The 21,874-nt window shown below is 40.3% G+C and overlaps 1 protein-coding gene across 4 annotated transcripts; it reads left to right on the top strand.

Annotated features, from left to right (window-relative positions):
• Positions 1–1,461: 1,461 nt before the first annotated feature.
• On the top strand, positions 1,462–16,623 carry OCIAD2 (OCIA domain containing 2). Of its 4 annotated transcripts, none has more exons than XM_014259901.2 (8): positions 1,462–1,613; positions 4,805–4,939; positions 7,287–7,377; positions 8,197–8,250; positions 10,058–10,105; positions 11,090–11,195; positions 12,412–12,499; positions 14,893–16,623. In XM_014259901.2, the coding sequence occupies exons 2-7, from the start codon at positions 4,880–4,882 to the stop codon at positions 12,491–12,493; spliced, it is 441 nt and encodes a 146-aa protein (XP_014115376.1). In that variant the 5' UTR covers positions 1,462–1,613; positions 4,805–4,879; the 3' UTR covers positions 12,494–12,499; positions 14,893–16,623. The 4 variants fall into 4 exon arrangements, with proteins under 4 accessions (XP_014115376.1, XP_014115381.1, XP_014115385.1 ...); XM_014259906.2 differs by having other exon boundaries at positions 4,802–4,939; XM_014259910.2 differs by lacking the exon at positions 1,462–1,613 and adding an exon at positions 1,825–1,976.
• Positions 16,624–21,874: the final 5,251 nt, after the last annotated feature.

Raw genomic sequence — 21,874 nt, 5'->3', positions numbered from 1 at the left:
TCTCTAGTTTGGCAGGCAGGAGTGGGAGAATAGTCTGGTGAAAGGGGCTTCAAATAGCCAAGACTCATGGAAGCTGAAAGATTTTTTTGTACTTAAGAAAATTAACTACAATTTGTGTTTCTTATGAAACTGAGAGGCCAAGGTCATGCAAAAGGAAGAAGATTAATGGTGATCTCACAGGCTACTTATTTCATGATAAACACTGAAGTATAATATCACCATTTAGGATACTCTACTGAAAACTATTATGTCTTGCTGTGAAAAAAACAAAGCAAAACAAAATAGAATCAGGGATCTTTTTTATTAAAATAAAATGCAAAATAAGACTCATGTTTATACTTTTTGTTTTAGAAAACTTATTCTTAAATAAAAGCATTGCATTTCTCATTTCAAAGAAAGTGGAACCATTTTTTTCAGTATTCCTAGAACAACCTTTCCCACACCCAACTGACATTTTCAGGATAACTTTTTCTTGCAAAATTATTTTTGCTTAATGAAAGTGCCTTTCTTATTTGTTTAATTCTTGTTAATATTAAAATTTATTTATTTATTTACTTACATAAGCATCACAGGATTAAAATCAAAGTAGATAAGGAATACTTTTCATTCCAAAGTGGTCAAAGTAGAATTTATTGTTACTTTCTTAAAGAACAAGATTTCATTTCCAGAAAAATTATTTTAAATTCGTAGGACAGACCCCATATGTTGTATGCTGGACTCCTCACTACAAGAAAGACAAGAAGTTACTAGAGAGGGTCCAGTGGAGGCCACAAAGATGATGAGGGGTCTGGAGCATCTCTCTTGAGGAGAGACTGCAGGAGCTGGGCCTGTTTAGTCTAGGAAAGAGAAGACTGGGAGGGGGGCTCATCAGTTCATATAAATATCTCAAAGGCAGGTGTCAGAGAATGGTGCCAGACACTTTTTGGTGGTGCCCAGAAACAGGATGAGGAGTAATGGCCATCAACTAAAACAAGAAGATCCATCTAGATATGAACTTCTTTACCTTGAGAGTGGCAGAGCACTGGAACAGGCTGCCCAGGGAGGTCACAGAGTCTCCCTTTCTCCAGGTATTCCAAACCCACCTGGACACATTCCTGTGTCACCTGCTCCAGGTGACCCTGCCTTTGCAGAGGGGTTGGACCAGATGACCTCCGGAGGGCCCTTCCAACCCCAACGATTCTGTGATTCTGTTATCTTCGTTAACACATACCCTTGCTAAAAGAGCGTTCTGAATTTCACTGGGGAAATCCGAGAACGCGTAATTTTCTTAGCGCGGCCGCTGTTCTTCTACCAGAGCAGCCCACCGGGAGGCCAGAAGTTCTCGTGTGATCCCCGTGGGAGCGAGAAGCCGGGCCATGAGGGAACTGGGCGGGCACTGCGGGCCGGCTGCTCCGGTGTCCCTGCGCCCGGCGGCCGGGAGGTGGCGGTGGAACCCCGCAGCACGGCAGGGCCGGCCCCCGCCCTAGCGCCGCTCAGCGCGGCAGGCGGGCACGGCTGCAGCCGCTCCCCGTCCCGTCACGGCTCCTGTGCCGCCTGGCCCACGCGTGGCCTTCCGGGACCGGCCGGGCCGGGTCAGCCCAGCCCATTCCGTTTCCTCCGGCGGCCCGCGGAAGGTAAGCGCGGCTGGCGGCCGTGGGTGTCAGACTCCGCCTCTCCGCGCCCAGGGGCTCCGCGGGGCCGGATTGCTCCGGCGTCACGGCCGGGGAAGGCGGGGGTCGCCTCTCGGCAGCCGGCCCGGGGCAGGCGCTGTGTGGGGCGTGTGCTGCCACAGCCCGACGGGGCCGTCGCCCGTCAGTTCAGAAAGCACACGAGGTGCTTGAGCGTGTCCAGAGAAGGGCCGCGGAGCTGCTGAAGGGTCTGGAGTTTAAGTCCTGTTAGGAGTGGCTGAGGAAGCTGGGGATGTTTAGCCTGGAGAAAAGGAGGCTCGGGGAGACCTTATTCCCCACTACAACCACCTGGAAGGAGGCTGTAGTCAAGTGAGGTTTGGTCTCTTCTCCCAGACGACTGATGACAGGACAAGAGAACATAGCCTCAAGCTGTGCCAGAGGAGGTTCGGGTTGAACATCAGGAAGAGTATTTCTTCACAGGAAGGGTGATTAGGCATTGGGACGGACTGCCCAGGAGGGAGGTGGTGGAGTGGACATGACACTTAGAGCCATGGTTCAGTTGACAAGGTGGTGTTCGGTCGTAGGTTTGACTCGATGATCTTAGAGGCCTTTTTCAGCCTAATTGGTTCTGTGATTCTGTGAAAGAAATACTCTGTGCTGGCCGGGCGTGCACTGCCCTTGGTGGGGGCGCAGAGCAGCTGCTGCGGGGCTCAACAAACGTGGGGCATTCCCCAACCCCGTGCCGTGCTGTCAGGTTGTTGACAGGAACCTTTTCATTGACTGCCTAGTGCAGCTACTCTGAAGACTCACCTTTGAAATAAGAGCCTGAGTTTAAAACGAAGAGCCAGTTCAGATAGGTGTGAAACATAATTTTGAGTCTGGTCATTTTCCATCTTCCTCACAATGGTCCTTGAAGTTCCTCTCTGAAATCTTTGATGAGTGGTGCCTGCCCTGGGCATCATAGCCCACTGCATGGACCAGTTAATACATGCAATTTTGGTTCCCACTTTCTTCCCCGAAGTAGCCCTAGAAATTATGGGGTCACCATTCCTATTCTGAAGGAGACTTTTATTCCAAAACATTGTATATGAAGTTCACAACTCTCATATTTGAAAAACTTAGCTATCTTCTTGGATTCTGCTTTTTTATCATCCTATTAGAGTTATTTGAACCATGAGATTTTTTAAGGAGCCTAATATTAGCATTTTCTTCTGTAAATGAATAAATTATCTAGAACATTTCTTGTTGAAAACAAATAAGTTTTTTGAATATTTGATCCTTGCAGAACACATTGATTTAATCTTGTGTTATATAGGTATTTCATTTAAACAGAATAATATAATTGGGGAATTTTTCCCAAAATATACACTTAATTGTTATACTAAGAATTATATGTAAGGTTGAGAAAACAGCAATAAGTACTACAGAAAATTACATTTCTCCAGTAAGCTAATGGAAATAAAGTTATTTTTTGGGATGACAGTTGTATTTCCAAGATACAGGGCTTTAAAATATTAGAACAATTTTACAGTCCATAGATAGGAGAGAGCATGTCTGCTAGGTATGAATATTAATAATTCAGTTACATAATATTTTAATGACATCAACTCTGTCTCTTTATTTCATTCTTGCCAGTATAGCTTTCAGCTTTCATTCCATGTGGGAGATGTACCATGAGGCTGCTTAAAGGGATAAATAGTTTTGGGGATCTTCATTATGTTGAAGCAGTAGCATAGCTGAAAAACTTAAAGTTCAGGAGAAACATGTACTTAGAACAGTATAGGAGGGCAATGGCAAACTGCAAATCTTTATAATCTTAATTTATACACATTCTTTTTGCTTAATTATATTTTATTTATTTTCCTCTTGTGACTCAGCTGTTTTCTCATCTTGAAAAAGACAAGCGCTTTAAATCTGTTGCAGCAGTTAGAAACTGTTTCCAGTGATTATTTTTATGCAGCCGTTTGCACAAGTAGGCTTTGTGAATAGATAAGAATAAGAAAACAGATAAGAATAAGCAAGCAGATAAGAATAATAAAACTTGTTTCATTTTTTGACACAAACCTCTTTAAAGTTTTATGCATCTTTCTCATATTTATGTCCTTTTTTTGCATTAAGTGGCAAGAGACTGATGAAAATTAAATTGCGCTCACATTGAGGAAGATGGTGTAGAGCTGTGAGCTTTCCTCATATAATATGGGTTTTCAAACTCACTTTTTTTCAAAGACACAGTGATTACTGTCATTTTTGTGAGTGTCTGAGAATAAAGTGCGGATTAGTGTGAATGCAATGCTCTATTTAAGTTTTTTACCAAGGGGAGATGAGATTATGTTGCTTCTATTACTTAAAAAAACTTTGCTATCTGAATATCTAATGTATGTGAAGCAGACATTGCTTGAACTTCATAGCTGTGTAACTGACTCCAAAATAAGTGTGGGAAGTGGTTTATACAGTGATATTATGAATGCCGAAAAACACTTAGGTCAATAAATTGTTGCATATATTTTCTATTTAACTCTGCCCTTCACGGTCACTTTAGCTTTGCTCAGTGCCACCATTATATGAAGGTACTTTTGGAAAAGCAGAAGTGCTTGAATTACTCTATAAATAAATTAATTTCCTTCTTGCTTTTCCATAGCAGTGCAGCTCTCAAGCATGGAAGATTGCAACTCTGAAACTCTGGAATCTGTTTATTCTTTTGTGTTATTTTTTTAAAAGATGTGTGTAACTGAATTGTGTATTTGGAGATACAGATGTGGTTTGTGATAGGTGTGCCTGGTGGGTCCCATGGAATGCAGGGTTCAGATGATGGCAGTGAGGATAGAAGTAGTGCAGTAATTCTGGACAGGACACTAAAGAGGCTGTTTCTCGGACGTGCAATACATTAAAAAATTATAAAGGTTTTCAATTGCTTATTTTCAATTCATATTTATTTTAACTTCTTTATGAGAGAGCATACTGTACAAGGTCATGATTCAGCATTTAATTGTAGTTACTGATTTAGCTGCTTAAGTTTCACACATCTCTTTGTTGCTGATAAGTGATAAACTGTGCTGTCAGCTGTGTATCAGGTGACTGGAGGCTATCTGCTGTAAAAAAATACACTCCTTTCAACCTGGTAATTTTTCTTTCTGGATGAACATTGGACTTAAAAGTATCAGTAGGATATCTCAACAATTTACCTTTGTTCCTAGCAGAAGGAGAAGTAGCCAAGCATAAAATACATAGTTTCTGCTGAACAAGAGCAGTAGCAGACTACAAGGAAAGAGACAATGTCTTCTGAAACAGTCCAACAGGGAAGTCAGACACCTCCAATAAAGCAACCTGGATGGGTAAGCTGGATTTTCTTCCTTGTATGTCGGTGCTATTGCTAATGAATAACTGGGATTTTGCCTCAGTTGCTCTTATTGAAGAGAGAAATAGGTGTCTGTTAGCTTAAGCATATAGATGAAGAGAGGAAAGGATGGTGTGTTGTTTTTTCCTGGTTCACTGTGCTTAGAGGGGTAGGAATTGTGAATTTACTTAAGGCTCTAATTTATGCCCTGAGTTACGAGCTGGCATAGCCATGGTGTCTTGAGTACTAGTCCAGTACAACCTGTCCCCATCAGGTTCTGCATGCACATGTTCAGAAGGGGAGAAGGGAACAGTACAGCACAAGAATCTGGTCTACAGCTTTACAGAAGATGAACATTCTCCTCTGATGGAGAAATTGAGGGATTTAAATGTGTTATGACTTTTTGCTAATCAGTCACTACCAGAGGGCAGCAATATTAGGCTGATCTGCAAGGAAGGGCCACAAGTTACAGCAAGGTGGCAGGGGCTGGGGCCTCAAATACAGGGAGCACAGTACCCAAAAAGAGGAGGAGAGCAGATCCAGTGATCTTAATCAGGGTCAGCCTACAGTTAGTTCAGTGATTGCCAGGCAAGTCTGATGCTAAGCCAGGCGATCAGGTTAACAAGGCAAGGTAAACCTATAGCAACAGTTAAAGCAAGGGCCTGAGCTTATACACAGCACCTGATATGAAGGGCAGAGGCCCTGGGCAAAACTTCTTGCTGCTTTTTCCGAGCTTTTCTGTTTTTGGTCTAACTCGATGTTACACAATTCTGCCATGTTGAGCTGACTCTGAGCCCAAGCAACTAAACACCTGGCAGGGTGTGTAAGGAGGCAAAAGGGTTGCAAAGCCTGTTGGTGCACTTGGGGCTCTGACATGCATTTCCTTATCTTTCAGTCAGCCTGTTTGTATTTTACTGTATTTGCTACGACCTTGCTGTGAAACCAGTTTGAAGTGGCTCTCTATGGGCTGGAGTGGAGCCAATTGTTCACCCAAGCAGCCACCACCATTAACTTCTGTGGGAGCGGTGCTTGAAGAAGGGCTGAGATATTGATTACCTATAATGTGAAATGTGTGGCTATGGCCAATAAATGCATTTCCTTGTTATGGCTATAAAATCATGGATTAGTCAGGCATTAAAGGAGATAGAACCCTGTAATAAATGAATGTGCTCTTTTTTCCAAGGCATTGCTTGTTCTATGATGTCTGGGTTTTCTTTCAAGAATATGTATGTTTGAAGATGTTGTGTTTTTACAGGAAAATGTTAAAATTTCAATTAATTTTAACTTCATGACAACTCCTTTCCCCTGGCTTTTCTTGCTGAGCACAATGTCATGGTATGGAATTGGAATATCCCTTGGATCAGCTGAGGTCAGCTGTCCCAGCTGTGTCCCCTACCAAATTCTTCTGTACCCCCAACTGATATGTTGGTGGGGTAGCCTGACAAACAAAAAAGGCCTTGACTCTGTGTAAGATCTACTCAGCAGTAATTAAATATCCCTGTATTGCGAAGACTGCTTTGGTCTTCACAAATCTTCATAAATCCAAAACCTAGCACCATACCAATTACTAGGGAGAAAATAAACTCTTGTTCAGTCAAAACCAGTACACCCATTTATCTCAGATGTCTGATAACTACACTTCAAATGCTAACACTGAGTCTTTTCTTAAAGAAAGAAAAATAATCTTATGTCTGCGTGTCAGTACCCTGGATAGTAGAATGCAAGAGAAAGTACTGTCATTTTTTCCTCACAATCATAATGGAGAAAAAAGAGCTATCTTAAAGAAGTCTGTTGGCAGCCTGATTTGTATTAGGGTGAAACCAGTATGGTGGAGTTAATGCCATGGATATATTTAAATTGCTAAGAGAGAAAGTTCTACCAGTGGGAAGTCTGGCAGAGTTTATGTTGACCCTCTTCTAAATACTTGCAAAATCTCCTCTTATTGAACTTCAGTTGACTTCTGTATAGTGCAATCTTGATTTTTGAAAACTGCCACTCTGTCTTTATTTCCTGTCATTTTTTTCTGGGAGACATAATGTAGCTCATGAGAGTGAAATGACTAACAGATATAAAGCAATATGCTTCTGGGGTACGCAGCAGCTGAACAATTTTAGGAAAGTAAAGACTAGCAAGATGGGTGGTTTAAACTTAAAACCTGTGTAGTTCTTTCTTTTTCTGTATTGGGGTATCAAGATTTCATCACACTACTAACAACAGAATAAGGAGTTTTTGCTGGAGGCTTTTGTATTTTATTGTTTTTTAAATAATTTATGTCTTCCAATTGATTTTTTTTTTTCTTCCTGTGAGATTAAATTCACTAAACTAAGCCAGGTTTATGCTTTCAGCCAATGCTATTTTGTCCCATGTCCCAAATTCAAGACAGCGAGATTGCAAGGATCCGGAAAGAATGCAAACAGGAAAGTTTCTGGTACAGAGGTGAGTGATCCAAAGTCATTCTTACCACACCACACACAGAATGACTTCTTGATGTATGTATACAAAACTGTCTGCAAAATGCTTTTTTGTTGGAACACTGTTGTGGGTTAACTCTGTCATGTTAAGTTAAGCTTTGTATTCTTAAAGGTTTAATTGAATTATTTGCATAATTGTTGTAGGTAAAGGTGGTTGAACTGAGGTCTTATTTAATATGAACTTTAGCAGTTGTAGTAAGATTGGTTCTATTCTTGAAGTCCATTATTACAGCCATACGGATGTTTTACTTTTTTACTTTTGCTTGTTACATACTTATCCTTGCTTTTGAATGGAAGGCAGGCATGGCTATGTGTCTTTGATTTGTGAATGTATGTTAGGACATCTAAAAGATCAGTGTTTGGTGTTTTAGTGCCTCTACTCCCACACTCTCAGTTTGTATCTAAATGACATATTTCCTGAATGGAGAAGATTGAAAAGGGTTTCAGCATTTCATTGGAGCTGCTGTCATTACAAGTATTGCAGTAGTTAGAGGAGATATTCAGATTGTGGAAACTATTATTTAATAAATATATATGTATTGCATTAGCTCCAGGTGTTACAGCATGGCTGATGTCTGGCACTGTGTGAGGACATCTTTGCTTTGAAGAGTACATAATCTGAATGAGCAGATGTAATAGGTGATTAAGGTAGTAGGCAAAGTTAATGTTTAGAAATAATATGTTTAACATTAGAAACAGAAAACATTTAATGTATAAGAGAGTATTTACCAAATACGTAACAAATTTTCACTGATACCAGCTGCTCTCCTTTTCATTTTCACAGCTCTTCCTTTATCTCTTGGGAGCATGCTTGTCACCCAGGGGCTAATCACAAAAGGTAAAAATAAAAAAATACATCATTAACGTGCTGTTTTTCAAGATCAATATTCTTCTCACTCATTATCATCATTGCTGTGGTGATTTGATTATTATGTGTGCATTGCCACCATTCTTTTGCAAGAACATGAACTGAAAAGAGAATGTGCAAATCCAAAGACAGGTGGCTGAATTTTGTCCCCATGATCACACGTATTTGATTAGAGTCTTCACTGGGGCAGCTCATAGGGCAGAGCATTGCACAACCCAAGCAGGGCCATTAGGATTGGGTACTGTAGCTCTAACTGTTGTTTCATTTGAAAATGCTGACAATGTTTTTGCAGTGACCATGTATCAATATGATTACAGCTTTGGTGCAAAGGGACACAGAGTACTGCCAAAGTGAGAAGACAGAGGGCTTTCTGTAGAGATGGCTCACAATCTGCAGGCTAACACAAAAGAAAATTGTGTTCTGTTTATGTGGTGGATGAGCCTGGTTCTACACATGGCACCTTCAGTTTCCCTGCTGGGGTCTTGACGATGTAAAAGGTTGAGGTTGGTGTCTTGGGGAAGGAGTGAGGGGCATCCATCCTGAAGTCTGCTAAGCTATATCACAAGAGGCTGATGTGAGTTCCCCATTCCATCCTTGACCTATGAGCTTGTAGGGAGAAAGGGAGGGAAGGAGTAATAGTGTTGGATAAGGATTACACATTTGAAAAAGGGTGATAGGAAGGGCACTGGGGCTCTCTCTGTAGCTCACATGCCAGCCTCTGGCACCAGGTACTCTTCCCGGTTTCTGTTCATTGTACTTGGATGTTTCTGATCAGCTGTGAAATAACAAATGCCCTTACTAAGTAATCATTACTGTGCATCAACAATTGGAAGGGGGTGATTAGAAACAAACAACACATTTGTTCCTCCCTCCCTCAAGAGACCAAATATGAAATAGATATGAAATATGAAATAGATCACAGTGGGCAAAGGCCCTTGTGCTTAGCACAGGCTGAATACTTCTCTGTCTAAGTACTTTCTTCTGATGGCTACACACAGTATCCTGCCTCCAGAAGATGCTGGAGCTTCTGAGCCTCATTATTACTATCTGAATGCATGTAACAGTGCAACCAGTGTTCACTTCCCTTTGCCACGGTAATCTTGCTGTGTGGAGCCCTCCTCCACAGCATGGCATTCCTCTGCCAGACACACAGTTCTCAGAGGAATACTGGTTTCACCTCCTTAGATTAACTGGGAGAGTGGATTTTGATGGAAAAGCTAAAGATAATTTTTTGCTTTTCTTGTTTAGAACACTGTTTTCCTCTTAAGGGCCAAAAGGCATGATCTTTCCTCTCCAGAGGAGAAGGCTAGATGCCAGTGGTACAGTTTTAGTTGATAGCCACAGAAAGCTACCAAAGAGCAGTTTCATCCTACTTAGCTGGAGCTGAACTCTGTGTAAGAGATTTCATTTTGCTATTTTATATGCAGGGTTGGTTTGTGCTGAAGCATAAGCCACCATCACTTCCTCTGCAGTGCTGCAGGTGTCACCAGTGGCAGACATTCTGCTTTCATGTTGGTTTACTCTGAACTGCTGTCTGAACTGAATCCTGCAAAGTCCAAATTCTCTTCCTCCTATGACTCTAGGACTGCCCTGAAACACATGCACTAAGAACTAGTGGAATAGAAAGTGCCCTGGTGTACTAAAATAAGAGTTAGTGGACTTCATACCACCCTCACCTTAAGAAATGCAAAAGCTGTAGGAAAACTAGTGCCCTGGTTTTGAGTGCTGGTGAATTCCTCAAGTGAATAAGCTCTCTGACTATTTCATTTTATTGTAGGTATATTCTCAGCAAGCCCAAGATTTGGTCCATACCCCAAGATGGCAAGTAAGTTGTACACAATTCTAAAAGGAAAGAAAAGGTTCTTTACAGGCAAAATGAAGACCTTAGATGGATCTCTCTGAATTTCTTTCTAAAACCTTTTTTGAATTTATATGTTACCCCAGCAGATTAGGAAATCAGATTCCTGATGTGTTTAAAAATAAATGTATGAAACAAGATTCTTCTAATGTAAATATTTTTAGCAGCTGCTTATATAATGCAATCTCTCAAATTAGTATAAACTCTAGTCTGCACTTTGTTTTATAAATTGTGTCAGCCTCATTGATCAGCTGTGCTTGGCAGATTGCACAACTTATGGTATCAAGAAGTCATGATACTATAATATATAAAATATATATGGTTCTTTTCATGTGTTTATTTGATTGACCTCAACTGTCTAATTAAGAACCATGGAATGATAAAGAAAATAGAAGCACAGAAACTGTACTGTACAGTGAGGTGGCTCCTAAATGACAAGAGATTAAATTGATTCCCTCTTCAGCAGAAATTCAGCAGGAAATCAAGGACATTGAAGTAGTCTTTTATTCTGACTCAAGTGAAAGCCACAGTGCAACAGTATGACAAGCTGATGTTCTAACTTCTTAGAAGGCCAGAGAAGTTGGTGTTAAACGTGTGATCATCAGAAGTAAACCACGCTGTGCAAACAAAGGCAATAGCAACAGCTGACACTGTGAATTAATTTCATTTCCTAAAATCTGTTCCTCTAAACATTATATCCTTTTCCTGTATGTGGGAATATCATATCCTTTTTCTTTATCAATTATTTTGGACCAGTTGCACTCTCTCATAGGTAACTGGTTTTCAGCAGTTATTGAATTGACCCCTGTAAACCCTGTGTAACTTCAGATGTGTTTGTGACATATTCTGAGAAGGTGTGGTACACAATTTCTTATATGATCAAAACGGGTCAATAGCACACTCCTGATTTAAACTGTTGTATTAACAATGTTTTGTTACTTGTCTCTATAGTTGCTGGTGTCTTGGGTTTTGCCATTGGAAAGATGTCATACATGAGAGAATGCCAAAAGAAGTTTCAGAAAATTGGCATTGCACCATTTGGTCCACAACAAAAAAGGTCTGTGCTTATTTAAATTACTAAGCCTAGATTAAAATAGTCTAAAACACACTAAAATTACATGCAGCAAAGTTATGAATTTAAATTCTGTGATTAGATCCTGAGGTACTAGTCATAGTCTTCGGCTATATATTGCAGTATTAGAAACTACTACACATTCTTCAGAAAATGCAAATTAAACTTATTGTAATACCTGTAATACTAGGATATCCATTATTTAAATGAAACTATTGTACTTTGAGATGTGATGTGACAACAGTTACTCACTCTCTTTTCATCTAGTTTCATACTGCTAAAGTTGTCCATGTTATCACTTCTATCCTGTGAGTCTTCCTTTGGAACATACCTCAGGCCAAATATGCTACAGATCTTTTTATAAAGTTCTCATATTTTAACAACAATGTCAATCTAAATCCATATTCCAACCTCCCTCTCCTCTATGGCTTTGCTCATGCAAACCTCATGCTGTCATACCAAACCATGAAGAGCAGGAACTGAGATGGTGCTTATTCCACTGTGCACCTCTAACCATGGAAAAGAGCTCAGTGGCTGACTTCTGTCACCCGCCACTCCATGTTGTAGTCACTGTTTTCTCCACTTCACATAAAGTACTCCTTCACATCAAATCAGGCTCTGACTTCTTTCCCAGATCCTCCTTCAGCTGCCTGTTACACTCTCCATTCTCAATATGGCTTCTGGTATAAACCTTTCACTCACAAAACACATTTCCAAAAATTCTATCCAAAAAAATCATACTCCTTTGTCATTCCACATCTTTCCACCAGACCAGCATGGGCTTTTATGCCTATAAAAATGCGTGACTGATAATAGGAAGCTTCTTCATTGTTCATCTATTTCTCTACTTGTACTTATTCCCTGATATAACAAAGTATGTAGTTGGTATTACACAAAATTTTATACACCTTACTCCTAGCTCAGTTTGCTCATAGGTACAATGGCAAGGACTGTCTTTGCTGCTTAGAAAATCCTGTTGTATTTTGGCAATTTCTAGAAGGAGTACTTAATACTGATTAATGGGCATTATTGGCTGAGACATTTAGATGTCATATTTTGCAGTTTATATCCCATATTACAAAAATTGGGGAATATAGGCAAGAGATCACTTCTTCAAGAACTTTTGCCATCATACTATATGGTTGTATTAGAAGAAATCCAGCCAAATTTTTCAGTGTTTTATTTGCTTTCAATTCTGTAGGCAGTGTCATCATGCTTGCAAAGAATGTAAAGCAAAATTGGGACCAAATGAGAAAGAAGGTTCAATTCCTTCAGCATCTTAGTCCCAGGTAGGCAACCTTGTATTTTCTTTTTAAATCTCATGTTATTTTCCATATTGCATGGTGTTCTTCTTCTGAACATTATAGTGAAAATCGGATCAAAATCCAAGCATTACTCAAGGAAATATTCTGTGTCTCTAATTTCTGATTAATTTTGTTTCTTAATTTTTACCTTACATACCTTTCATGTATAAATGTATTAAATCCCTCATCAATGAGGAATTCTTTCTTTAGCTGTAGCTAAGTATTGCTGATCGACCTAAGTGGAATTAATTTGGATTGACTGCTTGTACTAAAACAAATACACCTTCTTTCAATTTCCTGCTTGTTTTACTTAAGGATCAAATAATTATGGATTATATTGATATTTAGAAATGCATTGAAATATTGAGAAGTAAAAGCAGACACAGCTGGGTGTGGGTTTTTTGCATTCAGTACTACAATTTGACTAGAGCCTTAGTGGGGTAGCAATAGTGGTGCAAGAGCAGTCTGCTGTGGTGCGGCAGGGGACATGGCTCATGTGGTGTTCTCACCCTAGAAAGGGGGAAGTTCCCTCTGTGAAAAAGGAGGGTTTACATGGTAGAAGGTAGGGGAGTGTTTAAAAGGACTTGCACTCTATGAAAAACAGGCCAGCAGCTGGGTTTTTTAAGAATGCTTTCACACTTTCTGCTTGTTGTAAGCTGGCCTACATTTTTCACAGGCAGGAGAATGTGTGAAAGTGTTTGCAAATAGCTTGGCTGCCTGCAAGAGAGAAGAGGGCCTGTTTGAAACTCTGCCATGGGAGTTTATACAGCCAAGAGCAGAAGTCTGACGCAGAAATTGTTGGATTGAGTCTAGCATATATTATGTAGGAATTTAGACAAGGATATTGGTAATGGTCCCTTCCTTACTCTGTAGTGCATGCCCACAGACAGTCCATAAGAAGGAATATCCTATCAGAACCTGTTTACTTGCCCAGAAGAGAGATTTTGATGGATTTTTACTATACAACCATACATTGTGGCGGTAAGGATTGAAAAGAGTTTTCAGAGTCCTTAAAGAAGGCATTAGAAAAAAGTCCTGATTTTAATCAACTTTACCACTGGTTCAGCATTTTATATCATATGCTGCAAATGCTCAGCCACTAGTAGAAAATGCACTTTGGCTTAGGCTCACCTAGTAATAGGGTTGTGCCAAAAGAAGCAGTGCTTCTCTTGTGCCAGCTATAGAGATTGTGAAGTTAGCTGGCCCTCCAGACCAGCTCTCTGCTCTAGTTTGGTATGAAGACAGGGGTAAAAAAATCTACCAAAACTGTCTGAAGGGTTTCTTGCTAGTGCCAGCATGAAGGAGGGACTGAGCCAGATGTAGATAACTCGGAATAAAAACACTCTAAATCCATTAGCACCTATGAGCTTAATTAACCTCTTGCAATACGGTGCTGATTAACTGAAGATTTTGTCTCAAATAAATGGTTATGTAGGCTCACTTAATTCAAGTAAGGACCCCAAAGCATATTTAATTGAGAATGGTCACTTAGCAATGGTCACTAGCAATTACCTGTGTAGAGGAATCAAATATTTATTGTGGGATTTACTGCTGCTGTTTGTCAGAGCTGCAGCCTGCTGAACCTTCAATCCAAATACATTTTATTTTTCAGCCTTCCTCTGTTAGCTGACAATATTTTTTCTGGTGTGCGAGTACCAATTAGCTTTTAAATAAATTTCAGATTCTCTCAATTACAAAGGAGCCTTGCAGCTTTTTGAGGGGAAGAACACAGGATGCTACAGGCTCCTTTCCTTGTTTTCTTCCTGTAATGTCTCCTGAAATTTCTGCTGTGGAACCTGTTCCCTGCTCCAGCTTACATGTTCATTAAAGACCTTGATTGCTGCACATTTTACCAGCAGTTTAGGTCTTCTTGTTTGGTTTTTAAAAGGGCTTGAAAGCTTGGTCAGAAACTTGGAAAACAAATGTAAGATAAGTGTATTTCTTTCAAGTTTTAATTGCTCTAATGAAAAAGCCATTATATTTGGGCCAGTGTGGTATTTTGAACTTGCCAGAAATTAATTTTGATAGACAGGTTTTAGGAAAAGTAGCACTGTAAGCATTATGTTGTTTTCTGTATTGTTAAACCTCTTCTATGTTTCAATAAAAATTCTTAATTTAGCATGCTGTGCTCTAAAAATGTGCAAATGCCCTGCTGAGCACATATTGCTACTATCCATGCAAAGTGTATGGCAAAGCTCTGGCAGTACCTAGGAAGACCACCCCGATAAAATTGTATTCATGTGTAGGAGTCCAAAGGTAATGTCTTTTATCCTCAGGGTCTCTGGAATGTTCTCGGAGAAATCACCAAGAAGCTCCACATTTCACATTGAAAGCAAGGTGGCACTCATAAATAACAGATCCTTTTATTCTGTTTACAGATGTGGTGAACGTGATAAAAACCTTATGGACCATCTTCTTTCAAGGCACTTTCCTGTAGTCTAGAAATAATAATGATTAAATAATAATTTTGTGATTCTATCTCTTAGATTTGGTATAGATTGGCTATTTGAAATAGTTGCATAATACATCGTTCTGTTTGTACTAAATAAGTTTTTTGAAATGCACTTTTTGAAATACACTCCTCTCTTTTCAGCATTGTTGGTTTGTTTTCCTCTGTTCAGTGCAATTTAGCTCTTAGTGCAGAAAAGTTACATTTGTCTATTGTATTTAGATGCTGGCAACGCTCTGTGTAACAGAGTGGTTTATGTTGGAATGTTTGTCTGTGTCAAACAGAAAGGGTGTGAGAATGTTTAAATGGTTTGCACAGTGAAGCAGCTATGCAGTCTCTGAGCTGACCCCTTGGTTATGGAGTACTTTCAGAGTACCAAATTCAGAGTATTGTCAGACTGCAGTTGCTGTGCTGAACCAACTTCCCATAAGCCAGTTTTACATAAAGGACTGCTTTGCCAGGGATACCAAAAGTGTGTGCCACATTCATGAACAAGAACACACAATATTTTGGAACAGTTGATGGTTGTACAAAATTTGAGGCCACCAGATGCTGAAAAAAACCCAAACCTAGATGGCACATGCTCTCTACAAACAGTAGGACACTGTCTTCCATGAAACATCTCAGGAAATCAAAAGCAGGCACTTCCCCTAAACACAGTGATGGCTTTCACAAGGAAATAAATGCACAGCTACTGAAAAGTTTGGGCTTTGCTGTCAGTCGATGAAGACAGTCTTCTGTGGGCTTTTTCTGTTTGCTTTTATGCTACGCCTATGGTTAGTGCCCCTCTTTTGAACTTGCTTCTGTGGGCATCTTTACCTGCACACAAAGAAATTCCGCAAGAAAAATATATAGTGTGGAAAAGTATAATGTAACCATGAATTGGTTAGTAAACAAAAAAGACATTCTGAATTTGACAAAGTGATTAGGCTGAATACTCAACTCCTTGATAAAGCACTTGGATAGCCTTTCCTAGCCAAGCAGCCATCAGGAAAGGGGAAGGGTTAGACCGACTAGCTTCCCTGTTGTTTTCTTTACAGTAAGATTTTATACTTTTCTACTTGGTGTTGAGCTTCTTGAATTTTTGAGCTGTTAAGAACCCCTGTCTCAACTGGGGCTTCAATTTTACTCTTGTTACTTTTCTACAGTATTTTTCTACAGTGCTTTCAATTGGAGTCAGGGATATACAGCAGTGCTATGTCACAGCTGCTGCTGTGTACAGGTGAGCCTTGGAGAGTCTTCCACAGGGGCTCCAGGGAGAGGGGGTTACACAACCACAGAGAAGGCAACCTCCTTTGTGGAAATCATGTCATTTTCATGGGTGTACTGTGATAGCCACCAAAACTTGCATGGTGACATGTCTGAGCTACTTCCCCTTCATCTGTCATCTGCTGTCAAGATAACAGCCAGAAGCTGCACTAAGGTTTGTCACGCCTGGGTTATCTGAGGGAAGCCACTACACCCAGGTGACACCAAGGAGAGTGATGTGTGTGACAGAGCATCATCTGACATCTTGCATGTCAGACTCTCAGAGGTTGTTCTTGTGGTCTGTGTTACCTCTTGGGATTACAACTTAGCTACTGAACTTTGCTTTAAATGTAATTTTCGTTATTTTTTACTTTTGATTATTTTTCTGTAATAAATATATTGATGTATAAAATTTCTTGTCTCCTTTTTTTCCAACTTTGTTTCCATACTTTGCAAAAGGCTGAATAGCTAATTGTGTGGATCTGAGTTAATGAGTTACTGTGATACAGGTATGAAAAAAGGCAGTTTGTGAATCTAAGATGTATTAGTGCTAAATTTATGCATATCAAAAGAAAAGCACAACTAACGGGCAAACTGTTCTTTTGAAGGTCTTTAAAGGCAGCTGTTTTGTAGTAATTATGTGCAGTTTAATGAGCCAGTCTTTGTTGGCCGTTACTATTGTGCATTCCATTTAATTGTGCATTCCAATTAAAGAATTTACTTTTAATTGAAGCAGAAGTTGAATACATTGAATTTAGGGGTGACCTATCAAAAAAATAGGGAAAGATTTGAAGTAATGAGTTGCTTCTTTAATAAAGAGGGGAAGAGGTCTCCAGGAGGAAAAATGGTTGAGCTTGCAAAGGTAAACTAAATTTTTCTTAGTGTTTCTTTACACTGATAATAGGCTGTACGTTCCCCTTTGGCAAAAGATGTTAGAAAAAGGCTGAAAAAATCCAATGAACTTACACAGCTTCCTGTGAGTCATTTGTATCTGGAAAGCTGAACTTGTTTTCTTCACTCAGAGACAAGGGAGTTCAACTGTGTGCTTAGATATATCACAGCTTAGGTGAAGTCCACATACTTGTTAAAATCAGGAAACAAAATACCTCCTTCAGCTGTGATGCAGAGGGAAGAGCTGTATATAAGCCTCTATGCACTTAATGAAATTATGGCTAGAAGAAGGGTGCAGGAGGAAAGCTATAGTGACATTACCTCAAACAACTGCAACAGACTGCTTATTTTTGTGGACTTTTTTATTAGCTGTTGGCATTAATTTTGCAAACATGCTATTCGCTCCAAATTAAAAAAAAATAAAAAAAGTGTTCTAGAAGAGAAAGCAATTGCAGGTTGAAAACAGCACATTCCTGTTTAAATCCTTAGTAGGTGGACTCTAGGCAAGCCAGCTGGTCTGTAATTCTCTTCTAAAACTGGGAAAAAAAGGGACGTGGAAGCTCACTATACAGGTTTTCATAAATCCCTATCAAAAACAAGATTTGGGGCTTATTTCATTGTATTTTTAGAGAAGAATGAGAGAAGAGGGCCTGATATGCAACAACAGCTAATAGGAGGGGAGAGCTCTGGAGTGAATTGGTAAGAAAGAGAGCAGGTTCTGGGGCAGGATTTACAACAGGAGCATGCTGGACCAGGCCCTGTGGGAAATACAAAGTGGCAGCAACGCTAACTTGGGAGCAGCAGCCCCTTCCCCATGTCCATTCCTACTAGTGAAAGAACTGCTGGTAATTTGTCCCATTCGCCCAACTTGTTTTTGGCATCACACACAAAAAATCCATTTGAGAGGACAAAAAAGATCCAACTTCTGACATCAGTATTGCAGTAGTTCCACATCCATGAAATACTAAGTCACTTGTACATTGTATGGGTATGGAGGGTATTTTGGTTTGTTTGTTTGTTGGTTAGTTTGGGGTTTTTTCTCTACTAAGTCCCTCCAAAAAATAAGATTCTCCAGGAAATAAATGAGACTTCTCAAAGCTGTTTAAAATCTAGAATGCCTGAGAGGGCATTCAACATTTTAACAGATAATCTGACAAAGGAAAAAAGTGTTTCTTGATGACAAAATTACAGAGCTAGAAAAAAAATCTTCATATGAGAGGCTGACTAATAAGCTTCATAGTCATACAGAAAAATACTAACTGCATCACACAGTTGGTTTTCAATTACTCTGACTCGGTACAGGGACCTGAGAGTCATTTTGCATAGTTGCAAGACATAGGATCAGCAGTCTGTGACAGCCAAAAGGCAAGTAGAACATTAACAATTCCCAGAAAATAAACAGGGAAAAAATAGATTTAGACTACAGAGCAATTCTATGGCATGCCCTCATTTTGTATATTATGGTGCTTCCAGTGCATCTCAGAAATTATACAACACACAGACAGAAACAGGAGAAAGAAAAATTGAAGTAAAAAAGAATGATCAGAAATACAAAGTGCTTTAATCACAAGAGATTAAGTAACTCACTTTCCACGCTGAAAACATCTCAAGATGAGGAATACTCCTTGCTGTTTTTGTAAAATCAAAACTCATCAGCACTCAGTGAAATCATATTTAAACCAAACAGAAAATAAGCTCTTCTTAACACAGCAAAATTCCATCAGGGGCATTCTTGCCACATGGTAGAAGCAAACAAAACAGCTTCAAGAGACATGACCTACACAGAGACTCAGCTGCAAAATACCTGCATTTGCATGATCCAAATGCAGCCTTTGTGTCAGGAAATTGCGCAGCTCTGGTTAGTGAAGGACAGGAGTAGGCACCAGTGAAGATCTCCTTCTAGAAGGATCACTAGCCAGGGAGACAAGATGACCATCATGGCAATTCTTGTATTCTTACCAAGTGAGAATTCTTACCAAGTGAAAAAGTGGTGAAAAACCAAGAGCCTTGCCAAAGGAACTAAATCCCAGGTAGGTCTTATCTAGAAATGTGGACTGAAACATCTTCATGTGCAGAAAGCACAGATTTCATGATTCCTGAGAAAACACACCTGTAAATTATTTTTATTACAGTATAGTGACTTCCTCTGCAGATGAAGGGTGAAAAAGAACTAAGGGTGGTAATAGATGCTTTTCCCATTGTCTTTGGCATTCAGATTGTTTGAGAGCAATGGCACTTCCAACTTCTTGCATAGAAAAAACTCACATACCCAAACTTTGAATTGTTTTTTCTCACCTGTGAGCATTTGAGCTTTCTCAGCCTCTGCTCAGGCATCAGCAAGCTCAGGTATTTCAGAGCAAGAGATTTTAATACTTCCTGCCACAGGCACATTTTAAACCTGTCCTTGACTCAGCCAGCCGGAGGCTGAGGTCTGCTAGGGTTGGGCTGGACATGCCCAAGCGTACTTCCTTCTACACCGTCACATCTGTAATACGTAGAGGAAACCTTTCCCAGCAGCAAACGCTTGCCATTTACTCACTCCTATTATGCTCAGCTCCACGGATCCAGCAGATCGTAATGCCATAGCGCTCTGAGCCGTGCCAGGCGCGGAGCCCGCCCGTGTCTCACGCTGCACAGCTGGCAGCTGTGGCCGGCGGCAGCCGCAGGTCAGAGCAGCTCCAGCAGCCCGGATTCCCCCGTTCCGCGCTGCTCCGCTCCTCCCGGCACAGCGGCAGCTGGCGCGGCCCGCACGGCTCGCCCGCGGCTCCCCCGCTCGCCCGCGGCTCCCCCGCTCGCCCGCGGCTCCCCCGCTCGCCCGCGGCTCCCCCGCTCGCCCGCGGCTCCCCCGCTCGCCCGCGGCTCCCCCGCTCGCCCGCGGCTCCCCCGCTCGCCCGCGGCTCCCCCGCTCGCCCGCGGCTCCCGGCCACAATGCAGCCTCAGAGCGGGCTGACAGCTGCGCGTTCTCTGGCACGTGGAGGGGCAGTGAGGAAAAATGCATGCTATCTTACATAAAATCTTCAGGAGACCCTAAAAAACACACTTTGCTCTTCTAAGCAAACACACAGCCATATGCACTGACTCCGCGGCACAGTACCAGCAAAAATGTTTTCTACTTACCATAGATAAAATAATTTTGACATTGTTAATAATCCATCATTGATGTTCAGGCATCAACCACTGCAACCAAATTCACCCTCACCTGTATAAGTTGCACTGTGTAAAAATGCTAGTTTTCCTAAAATAGTTAAGATTAACAATTTTATTTAAAGTACAAAATCAAGCCAAACAAAATTATTTATTTTGGCATTAGATTTATATAGAAACTAACTTTAGCTTCATAATGAAAATAAAAATCTAATGCACTAGAAATGTGCTTCCTCTGTGGGTTAGTAGTAGAAAAGAATGTATATCATTCTGTGTAAGGAATGAACTGAAAATTTCAGGGTTTAGAAGCTGTTCATGCAAGATCTCATATCCTGAAAATTGAGTCCAATGACATCAGTGAGCAACTGTAAAAATGGCAACACAAAGGTTATACACTATGAATTTTAAATTCCTGAATAATTTACTTCAAGTTTTGGCAAAGGAAATCTAACTCTGCATTTCTCCTTCATTTAAGACTTTTTTTCTCCTTTCAAGGATAAGTGAAAATTCTATTTGATTGAACATCCATTGTATCAGATAATTGCGCAGTGTCTTTATCATATATCTTTTGTTTGCTTACTGCAGTGTGACATCATGAAAGTAGCTCGTACCAGGCTCTTGCTTTTTAGTTTTGAATGTATAAACTTGAGGCATGTTTGTGTCCAAATCTGAATTGGCTGTGCTGAACTAGCACAAACCCAGGGCAAGGGTCTGAAACTATAACAGGATGCAAATTGTCCCAGTTGCTGCCTTGAGATTAAAATCCAAGGATTTGTGGATTTCTACTAACAACTTTATAGGAAACTAAATTGCAAAAAGCAAAAGGATATTTGTAGACCCCCTGTTTCATGTAAGAGATTACAGAGAACTTCGGTTGTGAGTCAGGAAGATTGGGCTGCAAGCAAAGCCCTCTTATGGCAGGTCTGGTGTGTTTGTAGAAGCCAAGGAACTCAGCTGGACATGCCTCCTGCAGCTGGGCAAGGTCCTCACTCAGGGCCACAAAAGAGTCCTCCATGAGGAGAACAAACAGGTCTTTCAGCTTCCAGCAAACAGTGGACAAGTGAGGATTTCTTCTTGAATCTCAAAAAGGCAAGAAAGTTGTGGGTTCAATCTGGAATATTAATGATTTCCCCAGGTTTCTGCAAATCTGCTTAGCTTTCATTAAGCAAATAACGAAATGAAATGAAATCACTTTTCATTTATACTTTCCTATGTAGTTGTGTTCCAAACAACTTCAGTAGGGAAAAAACCCTGCAAAAGTCAGATTAGTACTTACTTGGGGCTCTAAACCTGCCAACTAATTTGGGGAAACATTCAGGACCAGGATTTTTGGCAGTTTTACCATCTATGAAAGAGCTGAGCCACATTTTTTCAACCCTCTTCTCTTTGTTCACGTACGTTAGTAACAACAAACCTGGGGAAAATGCTACCAGTGCCTTTGAACTGGCCTGCTTATTTTTAAGAAACTATGAAAACAATTATTTTATGTTTTTGGTTTTTTTTTTAGAAACGTTCATAGTGAAGTATTCAGACCCCTTTCCTGGTGTTTAAGGTATAGAAGTTAATTTTTTAATGTTATTTTTAATTAATTTAATTAATTAACTTTAATTTCAATTTTTTAACATTGC

The sequence above is a fragment of the Pseudopodoces humilis genome, chromosome 6 (assembly GCF_049639895.1).
Source record: "Pseudopodoces humilis isolate 2021_Gansu_Grassland_sample_001 chromosome 6, ASM4963989v1, whole genome shotgun sequence".
NCBI classification, from domain to species: Eukaryota; Metazoa; Chordata; class Aves; order Passeriformes; family Paridae; genus Pseudopodoces; species Pseudopodoces humilis.
The sequence above is the reverse complement of the archived record's forward strand: the minus strand, read 5'-3'. Positions and strand labels throughout refer to the sequence as shown.

What these genes read in the sequence shown, in the direction of transcription:
- OCIAD2 (XM_014259901.2), top strand. Translation starts at nt 4,880, where the DNA reads ATGTCTTCTGAAACAGTCCAACAGGGAAGTCAGACACCTCCAATAAAG. An exon ending in GGAAAGTTTCTGGTACAGAG is followed by an intron (nt 7,378 to 8,196) that starts GTGAGTGATCCA and finishes TCATTTTCACAG; the next exon opens with CTCTTCCTTTATCTCTTGGG. An exon ending in TTTGGTCCACAACAAAAAAG is followed by an intron (nt 11,196 to 12,411) that starts GTCTGTGCTTAT and finishes TCAATTCTGTAG; the next exon opens with GCAGTGTCATCATGCTTGCA.